Genomic DNA, 24,154 nt, shown 5'->3' on the forward strand with positions numbered 1-24,154 from the left:
CCGTTAATAAAAATTCAGCCTTAAAACGAAGGAGGGCAGTATTACTCTTTCGTAAATTTATCATAGCAATCTGGCTTGGAGGTTTGTTTCAGAATGTTTTTGTAATAGTATTTCATACGATAACAAATGAGAAACTAATTGTCTGAATATATAAATATATATTATATTATAGATTAAACTGTGGATGATGTTGTTCATTTTTATAGGCCTTATCGTTGCCTTAATCGGTATTGTAGGCCTATTGTATTTTGAATAAATTACGAGGCATCGCGAAATATAACCCGTAAATGCTTCTGTTTTAGCATTTATGAAAGTCATTTATGAATCCAGGAAAGTAAGCAGCTTTATCCCATCACATGTAGGCTATTCATGACTGAGATTGAGTTCGGCTGAGTCGTATTAAGTTGTATTTATTTATTTATTGTTGCATTCCAAGCCTTGCACCCAGGGCGTATTTAATAACTGTCCCTAGCATACTAAATTAATTGTATCCCGTTACCCCGTTAGTTCGGTATTCTGGTGAGTGGTTGAACTGTGAAGATAATCAAAACATGTTTACGCGACCAATTCACGTGAACGCTCTTATAAACAAGAGCTATGAGGGAAAAGCATGGGCGTTTTAATATCTCTCTCTCTCTCTCTCTCTCTCTCTCTCTCTCTCTCTCTCTATCTCTCTCTCTCTCTCTCTCTCTCTCTCTCTCTCTCTCTCTCTCTCTCTCTCTCTCTCTCTCTCTCTCTCTCTCTCTCTCTCTCTCTCTCTCTCTCTCTTTCTCAGTTTGTGTGCGTCTCTCTAGCTATCTCTCTCTCTCCCTCTTTCTGCATGTGTCCTCTGTGGTTCCAAGAAGAGTGTGATTTATGATATGGGAGAGTTGTGGAGTGGATGGAGTTATACTAGTCAGACTGTGTGTGCTGGAGAAGGGCGTCTAAATAGAAAAGCTCAAGACATAAAGATCCCCACCCCCCCAGAGAGAAATTTAACAAAGTGTTTCTATTGATTAACACAACGTGTGTGTGTGTGTGTGTGTGTGTGTGTGTGTGTGTGTGTGTGTGTGTGTGTGTGTGTGTGTGTGTGTGTGTGTGTGTGTGTGTGTGTGTGTGTGTGTTCGTGTGCGTTCGCGTGCGTGTGCCTGTTTGCGTGTGTGTGTGTGTGTGTGTGTGTGTGTGTGTGTGTAGATTCAGAACACAGTTTATCGTGATTTTCATTTGTGGGTCAGTTGCTCCTCAGCAGTGCTGTGCGTGTCTTTAATGTGCATCACCAGAACTCCTCTCTGATTGGTGGGGAAGGAGGCTGCGCTCCATAATGCATAGGAGAAGATCTGCTGCTGACCGATGGGGAGATGAGAGGAGCCGTTTCAATATGCCAGTTCAAAGCTTCTCCTTCCATTCATCTTCTGAGGGGCTGTTCCCTGAACTCTTCATCTTGGGGCTTACAGTTTGTTGGGTGTGGCATAGCTCAGCGCCCAGCCTTAATCTGCATGCGTAATGTGGGCAGTTTGTGAGGTATGGATGAGACTCCACTTGCTTTGATGGTTTTCTTGACCATCGTACAAGGTCTGTTTCCTGGTTCCCGCAACCATCCTACCAGGAATGCTCTCAGTCCCTAGTCCCTTTATTGAAGATTATTGCAGTCATTAGGGAACAGGTGGAGGAATTGAGAAACTAGTTATGCCCCCGGATTTATCAGCTTGACCTGGGTTTCTGATTCTTCTAGAGACAATTGTACCAGAACTGTTTCTGTTGTTCTTGACCATCGTACCAGAACTGTTTCTGTTGTTCTTGACCATCGTACCGTAACTGTTTATGTTGTTCTTGACCATCGTACAAGGAATGTTTCTGTTGTTCTTGACCATCGTAGCAGGACTGTTCCTGATCTTCTTGATCATCGTACCAGGAGTGTTTCTGTTGTTCTTGACCATCGAACCAGGACTGTTTCTGTTGTTCTTGACCATTGCACCAGGACTGTTCCTTGTTTCCGGGGTTCATAAAGGGGGTTGAGACAGTGGATCCTGATGTTTTCCAATTGGGGGGAATCACGAGTGTGTTTCGACATTCTTCATGGGTTTTTCACTTCTTCTCACTCACCCTGCCTCGTACACACACAAGAGCATGCACACAGGCACAAAGGCACACGACCGGCTCGCCAGCCGCTCCCTACAGTGCTGCCTCAAGAATAAAAGCCACCTGGAGAGAAAATTGACCCGTCAGGTTAGCAAAGATATCCCTCTGGCATCACTCCTTCTCTCCCTTTCCCACTCCTTCTCTCGTCCTCTTTTATTGTCTTTTGTCTAACCGAATGCATTTTCTCTCCCTTTCACACGCTCTCTCTGTGTCTTTGGTGCTCTGGGTCTTTCTCCCTCACTGTCTCAGCATGCACTCTGTCCCTCTCCTTCTGTGTCTCTTTCTCAGTGGAACATCTTGGGAGCAGCCATTGTAGGCCTGCCTGCCAGTCTGTCTGAGTACAGGCTTTGTTCTGGGTGACAGAGCTGGGAAAGAGAGATACAGGGATCTTGTTAGGAAGTCTGAGCGTGGAGGGATTGGTTACTCTCTCTCTCTCTCTCTCTCTCTCTCTCTCTCTCTCTCTCTCTCTCTCTCTCTCTCTCTCTCTCTCTCTCTCTCTCTCTCACCATCTGTATCTTACTACTTTCGTTATTTCTCTCTCTGTATTTTACTCCTTTCTCTCTCTCTCTCTCTCTCTCTCTCTCTCTCTCTCTCTCTCTCTCTCTCTCTCTCTCTCTCTCTCTCTCTCTCTCTCTCTCTCTCTCTCTCTCTCTCTCTCTCTTTTCTCTTGTCCAGTTGTTTGGGTTGTTACCTTCGTGAATAGAGTGAATGAATGAAAAGCTAAAGTGGAAAGCTGACAGCTGGTAGAGACCCTTAGTTGATGCGGATACTTCTCCCTATTGGTTTCATTCAATCATATCATCTTCATCATCATCGTCCTTAATGTTTTCATAATCTTCTTCATCTTCACCATGCAAGCTGCATCACATGGAAATCCTCTGGCGCGGTTATGTAGTGTATAAAACACTGTCGAGGATCACTTTAGATGGAGGTCATGTTGTTTATAAAACATGAGGGGTACAGGGAGTGAGTTGAAGATTGATGGAACGCAAGATAATTAGTTGAGTGTGTGTGTGTGTGTGTGTGTGTGTGTGTGTGTGTGTGTGTGTGTGTGTGTGTGTGTGTGTGTGTGTGTGTGTGTGTGTGTGTGTGTGTGTGTGTGTGTGTGTGTGTGTGTGTGTGTGGCATATTTTCCAGATGACTTGGTTTCTATGGTGAACTGTCTGGACCTTATTAATTCACTTGGTGCCCACTATCTGGCCTTTCCCCCTCAGGGTAGACTCTGAACATGCTCACACAACCTTTATGAATGACATGAACAAAGACCATTTTCTATGTGTGTGTGTGTGTGTGTGTGTGTGTGTGTGTGTGTGTGTGTGTGTGTGTGTGTGTGTGTGTGTGTGTGTGTGTGTGTGTGTGTGTGTGTGTGTGTGTGTGTGTGTGTGTGTGTGTGTGTGTGTGTGTGTGTGTGACTAGCCATTATAAACCATTTAAACATAGTGACATTGACAGATGTAAATGTCCACCGGCTGTATGATGGATGGATCTGCTTCCCATTTTTTTGTGTAGATCACTAGGTATAGGCTAGTAGGTGGATCTACATATGATGGCTGTTAGTGATGATCTACGTCTGCAGTTTGTCATTGTGAACCAACATCCAGCCTGGTGATACAATAGGGGCCCTGTAATAGATGTATTCAAGAATGCATTTGAAGATGAATGAAGACAATAAGGCATTATAATCCATCGCAGACAAGGCCCTGCTTTTGCCTCTCCCATTCCCAGAACCTTACTTTATCGTGCAACATGAACTTTTATCCTCTGTATCTGAAACTATGAAGTCCCAAAAAGGAAGAGACAAAGGATAAACTTGTTCAAATTTAAATTAATTTAAAATAGTCTTTGTTATCAGTCGTCAGAGTTCTAGGAAATCCAGATCTTATTTGATATAACAGTTGCTCAACTACCACAATGATCAAATTGTGGCCTCCACTGCAGGCCTACTTAACATACGTTTTCTTGATGATTCATATGATCTGTGTTGGTTAAATGGCAGGTGGTAGCTGTGGGCCACATCCTAAAGCGTCTGCCACTGAGGTTGGATGAGTCATGGCAACGAGGCCCATATGGCGCTAATACATAAGGCATCCATGCGGAAATCCCTCCCCTCGTGTTTGTGGCAGTGTGTGATGTCAAACAAAGTAAATAGCCAGGGGCATCTCCCGTCCACCTCTCCCCTGGCTTCACGTCTGGAATAGGCTGCATGCTAAATGAAGCTGCATCTAGGGGCCCCAAATCACCGTCGTTGTCCCCTGTGGGCTTGGGTTGCTGCTTAGGGAAGAGGCCTCCAGCCAGCTGTTTCCCAGGTCGTCTCTTCTCCTCTATAGCACTGCTTCACGTCGGTTTAGTTTGGATTAATCTTTTTCATTTACTTTGAACAATGTCATACATTGGTCATTCGGCTGAGAACAATTAAATCGTGTCAATGCCAATATATACACAAAAAGTGCTTCATGACCGAAACAAAGTTTCTAATGAACCACTTGACAGAGCGCAGAGACAGAGCAATCAGAAAATGAGGGTTATTGTTTTTAATTAGGGGTCGTACATAATAGTGGATTATTCTATATTCAACGCAAGAAATGGTCAGAGGGTTAGAGAGACGGGAAGAGAGCGAAATTATGTTTTGTTTGTGTGTGTATGCATGCGTGAGTGATAAAGTGCAACAATGCAAATGTCATTATTTGCAATGTTGCATTCAACAGAAAGTGTGACATTTTAAAAATAATTTAGCAATCAGATATTCTTATAATCAATGCCTAAAGAGCTGAGTAACCGATTTCTCCTTGATTTTATCTTTTTTTGTCTTGTTATGTCTCATCTATTTAACTTGTCTTAGAAAAAAAGCCATGAGGAAACGAAAGCTACCTTTCAGCTTTAAAATCAGAAAGAGTTGACAGCGTGACCAGCTTGTGCCTGACTGACTGAAAGGATACTCTGCTTTTTAAGCTATCGCACTTCCCTAAAGCGATGTTTTCATTGAAGCAAGAATACTTTTTTTTGTGAATTATTTTTGTTATTTAGTTTTAGTTATTCAACACATTCACAACCCCCCCCCCCCCCTCCCAAAAAAATAATATATCTTGATCAAGATATATACATATGAAGGTGAAGGGGAAGGTGATGGACTGTAAAATTTGTATTAAAACAATCAAATTAAGACAATGTCAAGGAACATCTGGAGCTCAATATCAACCAAGATGGGGAGGTTTATCCCTAGGACCTAATGACTCCAGATTTGATATACTGAACTCTCTCCATGAAAGGATGATGTCTGTGAATAAAGATTTAACACGAAGCCATGCCAGTCCATCTGTGCCTATGACTCACTTTAATCCCGCTATGTATTGTGGCTGTGTGTGTGTGTGTGTGTGTGTGTGTGTGTGTGTGTGTGTGTGTGTGTGTGTGTGTGTGTGTGTGTGTGTGTGTGTGTGTGTGTGTGTGTGTGTGTGTGTGTGTTTGTGTATTTCTGAGTGTGAGAGAATGAGCAAGGAGGCAGTAGCATGACAATGGCCATACTACAGATTAATTAACATGTATTGGCATATATGCATTCTTTTGGATGCACTTTGATGATATTTGTGCATATTTAAACCTGAAAGTGTGAATATCCACCTAGTCCCCTGTTATTAATTTCAGCACTCGATATCAGACTGGGTCAACACAGTCGTTAACTACTTCTAACAAAAGTCTGATCCAACTTTACATGCAGGCCAAACCTTTTTGCTACTTGGCCCTTGCCCTTCTGTTCCCCATGTCAACCTCAAGCTTACAATGGTAGCTAACCCAAACACTTGCTGCACAAATCACTGTATTAAGCGGCGGCAGTAGGGGCAGTAGCTCAGGAGTTAGAATGGGTAGGCTGGTAACCCCAAGGTTGCTAGTTCAATCCCCAGCTCCTCCTAGCTGACTGTCGTGGTATCCCTGAGCAAGACACCTAACGGCCAACTGCTCACGACGAGGTGGCTGTCGCCTTCATGGTTTACTCTGCTGTCGTTCATGAATGTGTGTATCTCAGGCAATGTTTTAAAGTGCTTTTGTCCAAAGCGCTATATAAATGCAGTGCATTTCCAAATGCAGTCCATTATTTAACAAGCTGCACTTTAAGTGCACTGTGTGAGTGGCGTAGTGTTTTAGAAACAGTGAATCTCAAGCACTGTAGTCTATCGAACACACTGTGATCAACACAATGACGCATGTTGTGTTCTGCAAGCATGTGGCGGTCTCATAGAAGAGGATGTACACATTCGGGGGTAAATATCAATAGCATGGGAGGTCAATAAGGGAAGGCAAACAGGGATCCGACGATTGATCAGCCAAATAACCTGCGGCCATGTTGAGGTCGTCATTGGTCAATGGGCCACTCGATCAAGCACTGCTGGCTTGGAGTTGTTGAAATAATTGTGGACAGATTGACCATGGGACCTGATACTGAGTGGGATCTCAGGCAGCCATCATAGATGTATTTTTATTTTTATTTTATTTACAACTGTGTTGTGCTGTCTTGCTCCGTGTATGCTCATAACTCTGTAAAGCGACCTTGAGTTTGAGAAAGGCACCATATAAAATAAACATATTAATATTATTGTTATTATGTAGGCCTGCACAATTGACTTTCAACTATACCTGTGATTGTTGGAAGATTAAGCAAGCTTAAAGACAGAGGTTACGATGACACTGTCAGAGATTATTTTACCCATATGTGTTGTCAATAAGCCCTCCGTGGGAGACTAATACCCTTGTGTACGGCAGACCATCCATTCTGCTAACAGGAACTATTTGCATGAGTAGACACGTCGAACATACCCTATTTTGTTTTATGGCAGATATCTATATTGTTCCACTTCCCTCCCTCTGACAGTTATTTTGTTTCTCGTTTTGAGATGAATTATGGTGCAGTGCAGGTAGACAGTCTAATGGGTCTCCGAGGCATAGGCCTACTTTAATACATTCAATGGGCTTGTAGCAGAAAACCTTATGAAGCTCTTATGTGATAATATCACTCGGATTCCACTGCAATACAATTCAAATATTACACGTATTCAGTGTTGGGGAGTAACGGAATACATGTACCGGCGTTACTTATTCAGAACACAAATTATAACTGCATTCCGTTACAGTTACAATTTAAACAGTTGGTATTTGGAATACAGTTACATTGTTGAAATCAACGGATTACATGACGATACTTCTGTTTCAGCAGTTTATTCGTGCTTTCACACCAACAACATTTAGTGCGCACTAAACGAGTTTGGTCCCCTTGGTTCGGTACGTTTGCATTGGTGTGAATGCAACCACCTCACGAGTACTCCCTGCACAGCTGGTCTCGGTTCCTTCCAGACGAACCCAGGTAGGCTACGGTTCGCTTGAGATGTGAAAGCGAACGCACCACAAAGCATATGCCTCTTTGGACGTAACAGGCACCCGCTCAGCCGCGCGCATTATGGGAATTATTGTTTGATTAGCGGTAACTCCAAGACTAGCAGCAAATTGTCGGACCGTCTGGGAATTTGGACAGACACCCACATAAAACGTATGCTGGAAAACACACATAAAAATGCAGATGATTGAACGATATTTTCTCTCTCTCTCTCTCTCTCTCTCTCTCTCTCTCTCTCTCTCTCTCTCTCTCTCTCTCTCTCTCTCTCTCTCTCTCTCTCTCTCTATTTTAAGGCGATTTTTTAATGTAATAGCAAATATCTTTCGCATGAACATACCCTTGTTCCACTACAGCAAATTATATAAAATAGTTCAATTTCAGGGAGACTTGGGCCTAACACAGAAGAAGAACACACCACAATAGGCCTGTTTAGTAAGCAGGATTTGATGCCGCATTCCTACACTTATAAAATGCAATTCAATGTTGAAGTAATCCAAGTAGGGCCCGACCGATATTGATTTTTGAGTGCCGATGCCGATTGTTTTCAGAGAAAAATTACGATTACGATTTAATCGGCCGATTAAAAACAAAACAAAACAAAACATATAAAACGTAGTTTTTGATACCTTAAATATACTTTAAACACTTTTGAAGAATGTGTGAATTGAATGCAGAACCTTTGAGTGTTTTAGAATACATTTACAGTCAAAAATGAGTGTGCTGCGCTCGTGAGCAGTGACTAACACGTGCGCGCTGAGCAAATGGTCTCACCTTTAGAGTCTACAGTAGGCCTATAACAAATTAACATGGCCTGGGACCTAAAGAAAAACAGGCACAAAATGCTCAAACAACGCGTCTGGTGTACATTGGTGAGGTGAGCGCGCAGCTAGCGAGCGTGCTTTCATGTTGTACGGTAAAATTCAATCTCCTCTTTTTTACTCCAGCTAAAGTTGTTAGTTAGCAAGGCGAGTAGGAGCGCACTCTGCAGGATACTAAGCGCAATAACATTTAAAAAAAAATAATAATAAGTTGTAATTACGGCGTCTTTTTGGCAGATGTTGATTATTTTCAAAAAGGCTATAATCGGCCGTTTAAATCGGCAGGAATACAATTCTCTTGAGTATTGTATTGTTATTCTCTTGAGTATTCTCTCATCATTGAGTGATGAAACGGAATACGTTACATATGACATTTTTGGGCATGTATTCTGTATTCTGTAACTGGATACATTTTAAAAGTAACCTTCCCAACACTGTTTTTTGTAATGTCTTCAATGAATGCAATGCAAGAGTGCCATGTATTTTTCCCCAGAGGCCAGCTCTGCACTAAAAGAGACAAGAGCTGAACCTAAACTACAAACTCCTTCCTCCGAACCCCAGTGTCCCAGAATCAATAGTTACCTGAACGAGCGAGTCCTTGGGCTCACACACACACACACACACACACACACACACACACACACACACACACACACACACACACACACACACACACACACACACACACACACACACACACACACACACACACACACACGAAGACACATAACACACACACACACACACGAAGACACATAACACACACACCCCCTGGCCCTGGACTCAACGTCTTCTGGTCTCCCTCCTCCTCTCTGTCCCTCGTTACAGTACAGTATGCCGCGAGTGATGCGACGCGCCCGCTGGCTGGGTCCTCCCCCCGGTGTCTGAGCTGTGACACCTCCCCTCCCCGACACCCTTCCCCCCTCCCACGTGTGTTTGTGATGTTTTAACATGTTGCTTATGTGCCGAGGTGTTTTTTTCCTAATCCCTACACTGTGCCCCCCTTTGAGGAGCCTAGTTTGGGAAAGCCTAGTTTGGGAATTACCTTTTTTTCCCCCCTCGTTTTCGCTCTTGTTTTCTTTTTCTTATCTAATAATGAGGGAGCGCATGCGCCCCGACAGTCTCCTCATCCTGTCTCCCCACACTGTTTTTTCGACGGGATGTAACGGATGTAACTGGCAATTTCGTTGCTCTGTACTTGTGACATGTGCAATGACAATATAGTCTACTATTACTCATTTAATGTAAATACATTCATCGCAAAGCAACATTTTTATTTGAAACCAATATTTTTTTCAGGATTAAAAATACTGGGGAAAAAAAGGTTTTACATTACCGTCGTCTGGCTGAGCGGAAATGGATCGTTTTTAACCGGAAACGACGCCATCGAACAAGTACTTTTTTATTGTTTTGAATGATACACCCTTCCCCCTACCGAGAAAATACACATTATATCTTTAACATGTCAATCTAAAAATACTGTATAATTAAAGCTGTTGTAGGCCTATTATATGCTCATCAAAGGGTTTATTCATTCTGTGTTTGGTTGTTCATCCAGGATGTGGCAAACATCCTTTATGTTGGTTCTGAAGAGACATTCAAGGTCATTTCTTAGTTGTTACTACAACTAAGCATACATGAGGAGCTGGAAAATATATAAAGGAGACTTTGACATGTGTGTATAAAAAAGGGGAATGCCAATTGTAATAAACTAGAAAGAGTTATCTACTATTTCAAGAGTGTATCTACACTTCATCTTGAGAAAGTCAAAAGGTAATACTTTGTTTAAAATAGTACATGTTGAAATTCTTTCCTTACACGTTTTTTTATATCCATATTTTTTAAACTATTAGGGGAACTAAGTCGATGATACAATGATGTTATTAAAAGTGGGTGCTACATAAAACCCAAGTGGGTGCTACATATTGGTGGTGGTTAGTGAGGTCCCCCCTTCACTTTAGGCGTCTTTGAGTGTTATTAATTATTATTATTATTCATGTTTAACCTCTGTTTTCTTTTTATTCCTAGTCTGTTTTACATAGTTTTGAATGATGACTATATGCTCTGTAAGGTGACCTTGGGTGTCTTGAAAGGCGCCTCTAAATTAAATGTATTATTATTATTATTATTAGCACCTGATGGAAAAGGGCGATGTTTAAAATGCAGTAGTGAAAGCAAGTGGGGGTGGGAAATGTTGGGCAAGGGCTAAATCGACTGGTTACAAAACAATAAAAGGCTGTCAGAAAAGGTTTTAAAAGAAGAAGTAAAGGCAGAAAGCAGTCAAAGACACGGAGGCATTTAAGTCACTGGCACATTGTGGAAACGGTAGGCTCTCTTTTATTCACATTTACAATCTTTTCAACCGACAAAAAATAACAAACCCAGAACAATAAGGTTACATTTGTAAACATAAGTAAAATAACCTTTGAGGTGTGTAATTACAAATTGCCCTTTTAAAAAGAGCTTGAACCATTCATGACTACATCTCTGAACAAAGCTCAGCCATTTTCTTGTTTTATTTCAAATGTATACAGATGATTCTATTCTTTTTAAGTGGATTCTTAAATCAGTTCAGCTCTCTTGAATTACTACAATACAGTACCAAATGTGCAATTGTGTCAGTTAATCGACAGAATAAAAACCAATGACAAAAGTTAGTTAATATGTAACCATATGTTGGCCATGAAAAATAAAGGGTGATCTTAACTAAAACACTGTGTTGTGTTTATGTTTCTTTCCTCAGGACTTTGTGCTGACCTTTATTCAACCATTGCCATAATGGATTTAGGGGATTATGATTCCGGCCAGTATGACAACTACACTTACATGGAAGACGATAACGAGACCACAATACAGGAGTCCTCTTCCCTACCCATCACAGGGTGTTTTGATTCGATTATCTGCATTGCACTCATCATCATCAACGTCGTCATCTTCATACTGGGCTTCTGCGGCAATGCTGTCGTGATTTGGATCGCCGGCTTCAAGATGAACAAATCGGTGAACACCACCTGGTACCTGAGCCTGGCCATCTCTGACTTCATCTTCTGTGCCTGCTTGCCCTTTGGTATCGCGTACTTGGCGATGGGAGAGTGGATATTCGGCCTGGTCATGTGTAAGCTCACCTCCTTCGTCATGTTCCTCAACATGTTCAGCAGCATCTTCCTGCTGGTGGTCATCAGCGCAGACCGCTGCGTGTCTGTGGCGTTTCCCGTGTGGGCGCAGAACCAACGCACCGTCAGGAAGGCCTCAGCCGTGGTGGTCCTGGCCTGGTTGATGTCCATCACGCTCAGCATGCCCAGTATGGTGTTCCGTGACGTGTCCGACCACCGAGGGAAGGTAACATGCGTCAACAATTACACCACATATCGACACAGCCACAAGTACGTGGCGTGGAGCCGCTTCCTTGGAGGGTTCGTGGTGCCCTTCTTGATCATCATCTTCTGCTACTCTGTCATCATCCTCAAACTCACAAAGAATAAGATGACCAAATCGACCAAACCCTTCAAGGTCATGTCGGCCCTCATCGCCACTTTCTTCATCTGCTGGCTTCCATACCACATCTTCATTCTGCTGGAGCTGAACCCCCACCAGTTCGATGTGGAGATCCTCACCATTGGACTACAGGTGGGCACGACTATTGCGACGGCCAACAGCTTCCTGAACCCGTTCCTCTATGTGTTCATGGGCAACGACTTCAAGCAGAAGTTCAAGAGTTCCCTGCTCAACAAAATGGAGAATGCTATGGGCGAAGACGGCCGCACTCTCAGCCGGTACCTGTCCAGGTCCAGCTCTTATGACGCCAGGGCCTCTACACACATCTAGAATGCTCCAGCTTATGAACATTACAAACATAACATCTGTTGTCTGTGTCCAGATGGCAATGTTTTCCCACCTAAAGCTCCTGTTTGTCGAATACAATTATTGATTTGTTACACAAAGAATGTAGATGGGGACGGATATATACCTGTTAGCATCTTTGACCAAGATGCCCAACCCCTTTCTACTCCTTAATGACCTGAATCTGTATTCACTGTAAATCATGTTGGATTGAAGTGTGGTAAATGTAAAATTGGACCTATAAATAATATATCAAATATTTCTCAGGTAACCTAAGCTTAGTCCTGGTCCTAGCGGTTAGAGTTGTATAAAGTTGTTTACTTAATATGATTGTTCACAGAGGCATATGGAAATGTATACTTTGAATTTGAATGTCTTGTCAGTTTATAACCATATTAAAAGGAATGTGTATGTACGAATTTTGTGAAATCATTATTTATATTTTCTAAGTAATAACTTTGTAATAAACTAATGTGATTAGATCATTTGTAGGATGGCAAAGTTTATAAGAAACATGTGGCACATTTACTATTCCATCAACGATTTGTAATGTCATCCTTGAATACACATTTTCTTTTTACATAGATGTGTTTAGATGCTAGAGTTCATAGCCCATAGCGTCACTTTTTATGACCCTTAGTGCAGAGCGAGATCCTTTTTTGGGAAGGCCTTAAGACATGAATTAATGTATTTGTATCACTTCATATACAGTCTTCTCCTATGACAACAAACAAACAAGGAAATGTTCCTCCTTATAGGCCTATTATTAATGACAGGTAGGCCTATAATTAATACATATAATAATTGCTCAACAAAATGGAGCAATTATTGAATAATTGTAGTTATTGATCGTCTTTCCTACACGTAATGATTGAATGACCTCACATCACAGAACACTGATGAATTTACCTAATTAGAGTATTTATTGGGCCTTTAACACATTACATTCATCCCATATAGAAAATACATTCTCATGTGACATCCTTATACAGACTGCCAGTCCTTCCATGAAAGCAAGTTTGACTCAAGCTTAATGCAGGTGTAAAAATAGAAAACAATATCTCGCCTTACAAAGGTTCTGCTGTTATCCTTATTTTTTAAATGTTTAAAAATATATACATGTATAGTATACAGTATATGGAAGTTCTTTAGAAGCTTGTGTTTTTATTGAAGCATACATAGTAGCAGGTTACAGGTTAGTGTTAAAAGTGCCATTTTAAAAACCCTTAACAGAATGCATTACGCTTTTGGAGTAGATTGGATTTGCTTAAGCTACATTAGCAGTCGAGAAGAAAAGAAACCATAGAATCCTTTAAAAAAATACAATTGTAATCATCAAATTGGATGTTTTAATTTTTTTCATCTTCTTTTTTTTTAACCTTATGTGCTACGATTAACATGGGGGTACTACCAGAAGTTTTCTTGAGTCTAAAGGAGATCTGAGTTTTACATTAAATCATAATAATAATAATAACATATCGTAAAACATAATGCCAAATTCCTCAGTGGTTTCGGGGGACGTGGTCATGCACAGTTAATGCTATTTGGGATAGTCCAGTGTAGAAAACATAACTTAGCCAAGTCACATCTGCAAATCCGAAAACAAAATTGCCGTATTAACATCAGTTATTAAGTTCCGCTGATTTTACTGCTTCGGGTATCACTATCCTTGTGAATATAGAGTTATGGAGAGGCAAGAGTCTCGAAGAGAAGAGTACAAATACAACCATCATCACGGGTAAGATGCAAGTGTTTTTTTCAAACCAGCATTGGGCTTCCTTTAAATACAGGATCAATCTGCGGTGTATAAAATAGCATTATTCATAGCTGTGGTAGCAGCAGACATCTTTTCAATTCTATTTTTCACAAAAATAAAGTCCATATTATATTCCATACAGTGTTTCAACAAACCTTTGTATTGCATTTTTCCTTCCACTATGATTATGATTCTGTGGTAAAACAGCGATTTGCCTCCATACTATGAGAGCAAATCGACCTTCTTACTAAGGCATCGTTGCAACAAATACTCCTCTTTGACGGATCTCATTCAACAAGTACGCATTTCTAAAACCCAAATAATAAATAAACATTGAACCGCTGCTATACACTTCAACAGCCAACATCACAAAAGAAAGTTTACGGGGAATTTCAGAACAGAAAAAATCATTTAAATTAAATGTTAAACAACAGAAGGGGAAAAACAAAATCACGTCCAACGACGACAGTGAAAAGGGGGAGCCATCTTGTGTATCATCTCGGCATGTACTCCATGGGCACGCCCGACATGTTCTTCGCCCTCAGCGCGACGTCCACCGTTCGGATCAGTTTGTTGATGTCCGCACACATCTCCGGCGTGTAGGGATCGTACTCGAGCTTGCGCAGGCCCGAGCGCTTGAAGTTCCCGTCCTTCTGGCCCTCCACGCAGAGCAAGCGGTCCTCAGACACCACAAGACCCAGGAACAGCACCATGGCCTTGAGCTGGGAGAAGAGGTCCCGCTTCAGGTCCTCGAAGTGAACCACGTGGACGTGCCTCCCGTAGCGCAGCCAGTCCAGGGTGTGGGACGCCCACCATGGAGCGTAGTTCTTCACAAACTCGGGCCACTCTGGAGGATACCGAGAGAGACGAGGGGAATCAGCAGTGAACGGTATTACAGGGAGAACACACGGTTGACTGAGGATCGTTCTGATGTTCCAATTCTGGTGCTTTGTTGTTTATTGTATGTTTTATTACTGATCTTATATGATGTAAGGTGACCTTGAGTGGCGTGAAAGATGCCCTTAAATACAATGTAGTATTACAATTATTATTATTACTCATTAATTCCATTCTAAAGTAATAAGTTCAAGGTGTAATATGCAAAATACAGGGATAAAACAGGGTGGATGCAAACATCTCACATCTTTATATCACCAGAATGCTAACATTTATACAATCACCAGAGAGACAGAATGACAAGAACTTAACAGATGGCGTGAGTGTGCAAACAAAGCCCCAAAGCTAAAATCGGCACAATGCTAACATCTCCAGAAAGTTCAACCTTTTTCTGAGAAGTAACTTCGGCCTCCCCCTTTGCAGCCCGAGGGGGAGAAACACAAATGTGGAAGTGACGAATTGATAAGCTAGTTTCCTTCCATGTCATGAAGCACAATGGAGCAGTCTGACACCATTTAAAAGCCAGGCTTTACATGACTCATTTAATAATTGCTTCTAGAGTTATGCCAGCCTAGGCAGACATAACTCTAGTAGCAAGTGCATAAACTAATTAGGAGTGTGCAATTTATTAATTATTAATCAAAGGGGGGGGGGTCTGCTGATGCAGCATTTCAGAAACTAGCAAGGGAAACCATTTGTGCCAAAGGGAGCAGAACCACCAGACCTGACTGGAAAAAGCTGTCCAAAGTCAGTCTCGCCAAAGACATTTGCTTTGCTACTAATGCTGGTTTGACCAGACACGGCAGCTGAGATGTAGCTGGTGTCAAATGCATCTACTGCAGAAACACAATGATACTTCTTCCAAACACTCCTCTTCATTCTACCGAACACGGTATACAGCAAAAGAAGCACTAAACTGCATTTCCTCTGACTTGACTCCTTTTGCAAGCGTTAACAAGCCGCAATACTGGTGACGTAATCTGCTCTCAGGGATGTGGTGAGGGCATTAATATTATTCTTCAGCAAAACCACATCTGACTTCACTGAACAGTAAAGAGGAAGTTACTTTTAAAACGTAATATATGACTCTTGAGAGGGTAGTCGCATCTAGATGCATCTCCAGATCTACCCTGACAACAACAATCTCTTTCCCCTCAAACATCTCACAGAAACAGCCCTGATCAAGATCATCAATGACCTCCTCCGTGCAGCTGATTCCACTTTACTCCCTATCCACATTCTCCTGGAACTCACAGCAGCCTTTGACACTGTATCCCGTCAGCTCCTTATGATCGGCTTGTCTGCCTAGCATTAGAGTTGTAGCAGTGTTTTGACTCCTACCTTGAAGACATGGCCAATTCAGAATTACCTGAATTGGTAATTAGTCAAAAATATAAATTGTGCAGCAGAGTTGTACAGGGTTCAGTGTTGAGGCTACTGTTTATTATTTACCTTCTCTCCTCTCCCTTCCAGTACCCTTACTGCCTGCCTCCATGATGTACAGCTGACAAACAACTGCCTAAAATTCAACAGTAGTAGAACTGAGCTACTCCTCATTGGCTATAAATCAACACGCTGAAAAATAAATAGTTGTTCCCTCCACATTGCAGAAGTTACCACACCTGGCTGTCTCCACAAAGGTTTTGATGTAAAGAGCATTGATGTAATCCTGGACAGCACATTTGCTTTCTCAAGCTATCTAAACAATGTCTCCCAGCTTTACTTTTTGAGAATTCTGTATTGAGATTGTTGTTTTTTTGGATTCATTGTTACTCTTCAACGATCTTTTCTTATTTATTTACTTTGAATGTGTGCGAATGAAATAGTGCAAACAATGAGATTTTAGTGAACCAATGTTATCCTGTTATTCAGCTATTCTATTATCAATTATTGACTTCCTCCTTAAATAAAAAGTGAAAGGTGCAATTAGAGAAATGGGGGGGTTTCTATTGAATAGCAACCATTGTTATGTAACAAAAAATTTGCTTCTGTTGACATCCAGGTTTCAGTTCTTGTTTTCGTTGTGACCCCAGGTTACTTGTTTACATTGTATATGTTGAGATGTAAATCAGCCAAATGGGCAATCAACAGTGTGGTTATATATTGTTTATTAGCAATGCTGTCTTATTTATGTCTCATTAAATCAGACGTACACACATAACTGTCCAATTTCTATCTGTGGACATGTTTCAGTGTTTGGATGCAAAAACATATTAGGATACGCATAATGCATTATCAACTGGCTTTTATTATTTTAATAATATTGATAATTCTGAATTCTAAATTCAAAGCAACATTTCGTGGTCGTGGGTGTAAGTGTGTGAAAGGGGTGATTTATTTTACTGCAATAATATTTAAACCAGCACCATGTAGCTTGTCTGCTGAAGCTATTTACTCCATTAGAAGAGATGTGATCCAAAAATGTTCTGCAGAATAAAAGATGCCCTTCCATGACTCCATCCAGGGAATTTCTCACTATAAATCGTTTTATTCTGGTTCAATGGAGCCAACTGCCGAGTTTTTTGGTGCAAAAACATAAACAAAATTTCAAGAGGACACATAAGAAGTGCTGGTTCACGGGCTCAGTCCCACTGAACCGATGCTGGAGTTGAAAGATGTGACATTCTCACCACGTCAGCAGTATGTGTCACTCAGCAGTGATCACATGAACTGAAATAAGTTTCACTGCCTCTGCCCAATAATCTGGAACAATCGCTCTCAGTCAGCCTACTCACCCTTCCCCTTCCAGTGAGCCTGGGATGCAAACCCAATATGGCCGCCATATTTGCGGTTGAACTCCGCCATGAGGGCCTTGTAGGGGTTCCTGATCATGAGAATGCCGGAGTCAAAGGCTTCGATCTCTTTCTTCCCGCTCTCATGGGTCTTGATGCAGATGGTCCTTCCACTCCGCCAGTGGTCTCGCTCCCCCTTAAATCCTATGGGAAAAATGTACATAAGGAGTCAAATGCCACATCATAGTTAGACACTTACAAACCTTGAGTCTTTGAAATAGTTGGACACCTGGTCACATCTGGCATTACCAAACTTGGATCTCCTGTGAATCCTTTACCTAACCTCGAAATCGGTTTCTAAGGCGCCGTTTCATGAATCGAAAGAATTGGCCTGTCTCCATAAAGGTCCTACAAGCTGGGTAGCTTAATATAGGAGTTGAGTTATTTAGGCTGTGCTATGCAGTTTCATTTTTTGTTAAATGGAGAAGTAAGCCTGTCTTACACAAAATGTGACTTTTGTCCACCTTGGTAGCCATTGTTTAAAGAATTCATTACCATGAAAACAGGAATGAACGTGAATGAACACATAAGTGACAAATTACTCACTGCATTGCATGTTTGTGAAAATGTTTTTTGTGTGCGTTCCCATCCAACTCAAACAAGGTTGTTTGGTCATCCCATTGCGACATATTTGCATTAAATGCAAATATATTCAAATTGTTTTAGCGTAGCCTTAGCATTGGGACGAACGAAGGAAAACTAAAATTGAATCATTTTGACGTGTTGGTTTACGTCCCACATGACACAGGTGGATCATGTCACTGAGGGATCTGGCTCTACTGTCTGGTCGGGCATCACGCCCACCTTTGTTGTAGAGCGAGCCGTCGAAGTAGTAGCTGCCCGAGTAGAAGCCTGTGGCGAGCTCGATGAGGTGCCGGGCCCAGGTGTTTCCGGCGCCGGGGAAGCTGGCCAGGGCCTGCAGCAGCTTGGAGCGGGAGGGCAGAAAGCGGCGGTCCATGCAACGGTTGTCTAGGGGGAAGACCAACACAAGGCAGGCTAGACAGTCCTCAATCCTCCTCAGATCCTCTTCATAGATCAATTGTGTAGCAATTTTAACTTCTGTCCACTTCTGCGCTTCAATAGTTGGACCGATTGTAGAACTGCACAACACTCAATGATATATATGATTAATATCCATAGAATAAATGTAAACTCATGAAATGTATTTTCATATATTTTACGTGGTTGTTGTGCAACCACATAGTCCTGACGAAGATGAACACAGTGGTGTTTTGAAATCTCTTTGTTGGGTGACAGCGTGACTTTTAAGCAACCAGGATGCTGACTCTGCAGGGTCCTTTGTCTGAGGGTCACTGGTGGTTTCATTGACGTCAAGAGAATTCCCAAAGAGGAGAAGTGAAATGGCTCACTGGCAACTAGTGCAAGACGGAGTCAATGCTAAATAAGTACGGCTCGAGTAAAAACGTAAAGTAAAAAGTTATGGAGGTACATTTGTTTTCTTCAGACGCTACATCCTGGTCATGGTTGCTAGGAAGAACTGCTGGTGCCTATTCCAGGATACTACAGGGTAAACCCAGTCCAACCAGGTCTTTGTAGAAGACCTTGGTATCCCGGACAGATCCTGAGGCACATGGAGAGCGCAAGCTAACCCTACGCAGACAGGTTACGTGCCGGGAATTGAACCTGCGGCTTGTGTAGCATTATATTGCTTTAATTTGGAGGGTATTGGAGTGTAGTGGCTATAGAGTGTTCGACTCCCAGCAAAAAGGTAGTGTGCATTCATGTTCACGCCACCTGTCATCCTTCAGCAAGATGTCTTAACCGTACCTGCCCCTTAATAACGTGTCTCTGCATTCACTGTCTAGTTACTTGGGCTGAAATAATCTGGTTAATGAATGCATTGTAAATAATACAATATTATTTACAATGTATATGAAGAGGCTAGGCCAACTCAATGCTCTATGTAACTATGTATCTATGCATCTGTCTATCAGGCCGTATCTGTACCTTGAACCTGTGTTTGATAGACGACAAAGTACTGGTCGTTCCCACAGCTCTCCAGCTCCTCCACATGGCAGCGGTGAAGGCACATGTTCTCCTCCTCGGGCTCGTGGAGGGAGAAGTGTGACGTCGGGAAGCCACAGTGGCAGCGGTCCCCAGCCAGCACTGCCAGAGACTGCTCCTGGGGTGCCAAGGATACACACATACACCCGTTATACACTCACGGGACTCACACAGGACTACTGCTATAACTCAATACTACCACTACACTGACACACAGAGGAACACGAAAACCACATAAACACAGGAAGATGTATGCACATGTATACATAAACACATACTGGGCAATGGGCATGCACACAGACACACACAGATAGCACATATAAACACCTATCAAGGCACATGCATGTGCCTTTGTGCATGTGTTGACAACCATAAACACACACACACACATACACATACACACACACACACACACAAACGTATTTTATACCTTCTCTGTGCACATGTCAACACACTTGTCAACAGACATGTTTTGTATGACCGCTGTAACAGGAAGGGCCAGAGAGACGTTGTCGGGCTTGAGGAAGCAGCCCTTGAATATGGCACTTCCATCTGCAACAGAGAAACAGGACCTTACCAATGAAAACATGTATGTTTCATGTCAAAAGGTACACACAAGAGATCTACTCTTTATCTAGGAGTGCTAGCTAAGCTGAGATGTCTGAAACATTTGCATTGCCATCCATCAAGTAGGATGGTAGTTAATAAGTGCTATCTCTGCTGCCGATTTATTTGTTGTTGTTCCCTTATGAGGGGTCAGCGACCTCTGGAGCCCGAGCGGCACTTCCAACCCCTGCAGTGGCTCCCTGAAGCTTGGAAAAAAGCTTGGGAATAAATAATGGCTATTTCATTTTTTTCTTTCAAAGGGAACTCCTCTTATTTGGAGATCAAGGTGAAACTAAAATAACAAAGGAAAGTGTTTGAATATTTGGTCACCGAAAATACACACAGTAGAAATTCCACAAACTATAGCCTATTCCTTTTTTTATATACAGTATAACTATGTACACATCTTTATATGCTACGCTATCTTCATTATAGGGGTCACATTTTTTAGGGGTCAAAAAAGACAGTTACGGTTGCAGACCCCTGGTCCAGGCGACATCCCTACAACCAGATATCTACAAATGAATGTAGAACCTGTAAGCAACTGAACTGCAGTGGATCGGAAGCGCCCTAGTCTCCGTCTGTAGCCTGTTTGTACTAGAGTAGTATTGAACAATCAGCTTTGAGAGGGCTTTGGTTGAATGCAGGTATACAGTCTCCTCCACTCATGCATCTCAGGTTCCTAATGAAACGGTAAACAAAGACGGCCGCACAAAAGAGAAAGTCTTGGCCTTGAGATCTGTTATCGATTATCTGGTAACACCAGACCCCAACCATATTGCCCATCTCGAGAGGTAAACAGCTGTTTGCCGATGGTCAATAGCATAGGGTTGATGAAGAAGCCATCTAAAATAGCTTTCAGAGCACCTCTCTTGTTTATGTTGTTAGCGTAACCCCAGTGAAGTAGCACATTGAGGCAGTCCAAAACCTTAGAGGGATGCAGTATGACCCTTCAACCCTGATTTGGGTAAGGGTTACTAAGTACTGCATATACTTTGGATTTATTTTAAGAGGACATTAAAATTAATTGATTTTCATGTAACATGCATGATTGTGATATTGCATCCATGATGAAAATGTGTAGTGCGGCACGAATCGCTCTTCCCCTTTATGTCTTGTTGTGCAGTCTGGTTCTTTTTTGCAATGTCGTCAGCATGAGTCAGACAAACAACAACTGGGTCGGAGGTCAACACTGAATTAATGTCTCTGCAGCCCGAAAAAACTGAAAAAAACCACCCCAATGTAAACATGTAAACTAAGCCAACAGATCCAATATTGACACACAAACTCTGGATAGAATCCACTGTTCATCCCATTGAACTTTAAGGTCTGAATTCTACACTTAACCCTGTTTCAACAGCCACATATTCATATTTTATTTCACAAGGATAATTGAGGATTCACATTCCCCATTTTCAAATTACCATGGCCCAATTTATTTATAAAAATATAAATGAATCAATAATTAGGGATTGAATATAGACACAGTTTAAACAAAATCCCCAAAAAGGATGGTTTATAGTGTAGTTAGTGTCATATGAACATTTTCCCTTAGTACTGCATGGTTTGACCATTAAAACCAACAGAGGGAGAATATGAAAATATGGAACATTCCCATCAATATAGGATTGTGTTGTTTGTTTTTTAGTGTCTTCCATCTGCCTTTTATCCTCATGCTGTTTAGAATCTCCTCCATTACTGTGTGTTCTCAACTTGTTTTTTTCTGAACTTCTCTGTTCATCTTCCGGTCTGGTCTCACATGACTGTCCGGATTTGGGCTTGTTTCTTTCTTTACAAGCAGCCAGCTGCTTCTACTCTCCTTCTACATAAGCCCCATCAGCTCTAATCTTCTCACTCTTCTTAAATATCTACTAATTTTTTGGCCTGCAACATCACTTTAATAAACATCACGTGTTTATTAAAGTGTTTTAATGTAATGAACCCGAAACACATTTAAATGTTTAGCTTTTCCTTTGTAGTACCTCATCATACTTTTAGAAGTCACATCATTACGTTTAAGAAGCCTGTTATCATGTTACCGATAGGATGATTTAGGTGGAATAAAATAAGAGGATAAATGAATACAAACACAAACAATCTCAATTCAGTCTAAAGTGAAGGTAGAAGTTCAGCTATAACCAGAATAAACCAGTTATTTCACCGGTCAACGCACGAGCGGTTGCATGGAGGACCCATGTCCCAATGTTCCTCATTACTCTTTTAATCTATGTGAATTGGAAGACAATATGATAACAAACATGACGACATGAAGTAGGACTTCCTCATGTAGTCCTGGCACGCGGAGGGTTATAAACCCTCCGCGTGTTGCCAGGCTGTGAGGACTTTATGGGCTCTGCCCGGACCTCCGTAGGGGGTCCAGGGGGGTCCTCCCTTCTAATCCACTTTGGATAAACACACTCTGTAGTCTGGCACTATGTAAGTGGCTTTAAATAGTAATAGTCTGGCAGCATGTAAGTGGCTTTAGATAGTGAATAGTCTGGCAGTATGTAAGTGGCTTAAGATAGCAATAGTCTCCTAGTAAGTCTGTGGCTTTAGATAGCAATAGTTTCCTAGTATGTCCGTGGCTTTAGATAGTGAATAGTCTGGCAGTATGTCAGTGGCTTTAGACATTAATAGTGTGGCATAATGTCAGAGGCTTTAGATAGTAATAGTGAGGCAGTATGCAAGTGGATTTAGATAGTGAATAGTCTGGCGGTATACAAGTGGCTTAAGATAGTAATAGTCTCCTAGTATGTCTGTGGCTTTAGATAGTAATAGTCTGGCAGTACAGTATGTAAGTGGCTTTAGATAGTGAATAGTCTGGCAGCATACAAGTGGCTTTAGATAGCAATAGTCTCCAAGTATGTCTGTGGCTTTAGATAGTAATAGTCTTGCAGTAAGTAAGCGGCTTTGGATAGTAATAGTCTCCTAGTATGTCCGTGGCTTTAGATAGTGGATAGTCTGGCATTATGTAAGTGGCTTTAGATAGTGAATAGTCTGGCGGTATGTAAGGGGCTTTAGATAGTGAATAGTCTGGCGGTATGTAAGGGGCTTTAGATAGTGAATAGTCTGGCGGCATGTAAGGGGCTTTAGATAGTGGATAGTCTGGCATTATGTAAGTGGCTTTAGACCAGGGGTGCCAAACCTTTTTTGACCCAAGATCTACTTTTCAAGTAGCCAACCTCCCGAGATCTACCGGCCTAGTGTCAATATTGCAAACCTACCTTCAAGCGGGGGGGGGGGGGGGGGGGGGTTGTATCGTGAACCTACGGACTTCAGTTGACGGCTTTCAACTGCTGTTGACAGCGCATGCGCTACCGCGCGTATATGTCCCGCGCAAATGTTCTTTTATTAAAAAAATATATATATATATATATATTATTTATTTTTTTCTTCTTCACCCCTCGCGGTCGACTTGGGATCTGTCGGCGGTCTACTTGTAGACCGCGATCGACTGGTTGGGCACCCCTGCTTTAGACGGTAACTATCCCAGCAGTATGAACTCACAGCGCCGGGCCGACTCGTGGCTCAGCTCCAGTCTGTAGATGGAGAGGCGGTTGGCCCCGCCGCATGCGCTGCTCCGCTCGCCTTTACATTCCATGTTGCACTCGCTCTCCGTGACGTTGGCCCCCTGGACCTTGTGACCGCAGTAGCACTCGGCCCCGAACTCCAGACCTGCATACAGGTAGCCTCTGAGCAGGGCAGGGACGAGACAGGGGGAGGAAAAAAGGGGACATTTAAATGACGGCGAAAGAAAAACTTAAAGGATTCACTATTTGTCTGAAGCCGATGTAGGTAGATGAACAGACAATGTCCCCCTACCCGTCTTCTGACAGCTAGGTGGAACACAATTAGAACACCCCATCTGAAACTCTGCTTTTCAATGATTTATTTTTTAATGAAAACTTCTGATAAAACTCTC

At 42.1% G+C, this 24,154-nt stretch overlaps 2 protein-coding genes across 3 annotated transcripts in view; one reads left to right on the plus strand and one right to left on the minus strand.

The window, feature by feature from the left end:
* The first annotated feature begins 10,526 nt into the window (after window positions 1-10,526).
* Window positions 10,527-12,575, plus strand: cmklr1 (chemokine-like receptor 1). Of its 2 annotated transcripts, XM_060054113.1 has the most exons (3): window positions 10,527-10,641; window positions 11,060-11,655; window positions 11,794-12,575. In XM_060054113.1, the coding sequence occupies exons 2-3, from the start codon at window positions 11,095-11,097 to the stop codon at window positions 12,139-12,141; spliced, it is 909 nt and encodes a 302-aa protein (XP_059910096.1). In that variant the 5' UTR covers window positions 10,527-10,641; window positions 11,060-11,094; the 3' UTR covers window positions 12,142-12,575. The 2 variants fall into 2 exon arrangements, with proteins under 2 accessions (XP_059910096.1, XP_059910095.1); XM_060054112.1 differs by having other exon boundaries at window positions 11,060-12,575.
* Window positions 12,576-13,056: 481 nt separating this feature from the next.
* Window positions 13,057-24,154, minus strand: part of wscd2 (WSC domain containing 2) — a 34,450-nt gene continuing 23,352 nt past the window's right edge. Inside the window, exons 4-9 of the mRNA XM_060054111.1 lie at window positions 23,740-23,924; window positions 20,057-20,178; window positions 19,570-19,744; window positions 18,406-18,570; window positions 17,545-17,745; window positions 13,057-14,759 (exon numbers count right to left, since the gene is read on the minus strand). Of these exons, the coding sequence (XP_059910094.1) occupies window positions 14,407-14,759; window positions 17,545-17,745; window positions 18,406-18,570; window positions 19,570-19,744; window positions 20,057-20,178; window positions 23,740-23,924 (1,201 nt within the window). The 3' untranslated portion in view covers window positions 13,057-14,406. The remainder of the gene's footprint in view (window positions 14,760-17,544; window positions 17,746-18,405; window positions 18,571-19,569; window positions 19,745-20,056; window positions 20,179-23,739; window positions 23,925-24,154) is intronic.

The sequence above is a fragment of the Gadus macrocephalus genome, chromosome 6, assembly GCF_031168955.1.
Source record: "Gadus macrocephalus chromosome 6, ASM3116895v1".
Lineage (NCBI taxonomy): Eukaryota > Metazoa > Chordata > Actinopteri > Gadiformes > Gadidae > Gadus > Gadus macrocephalus.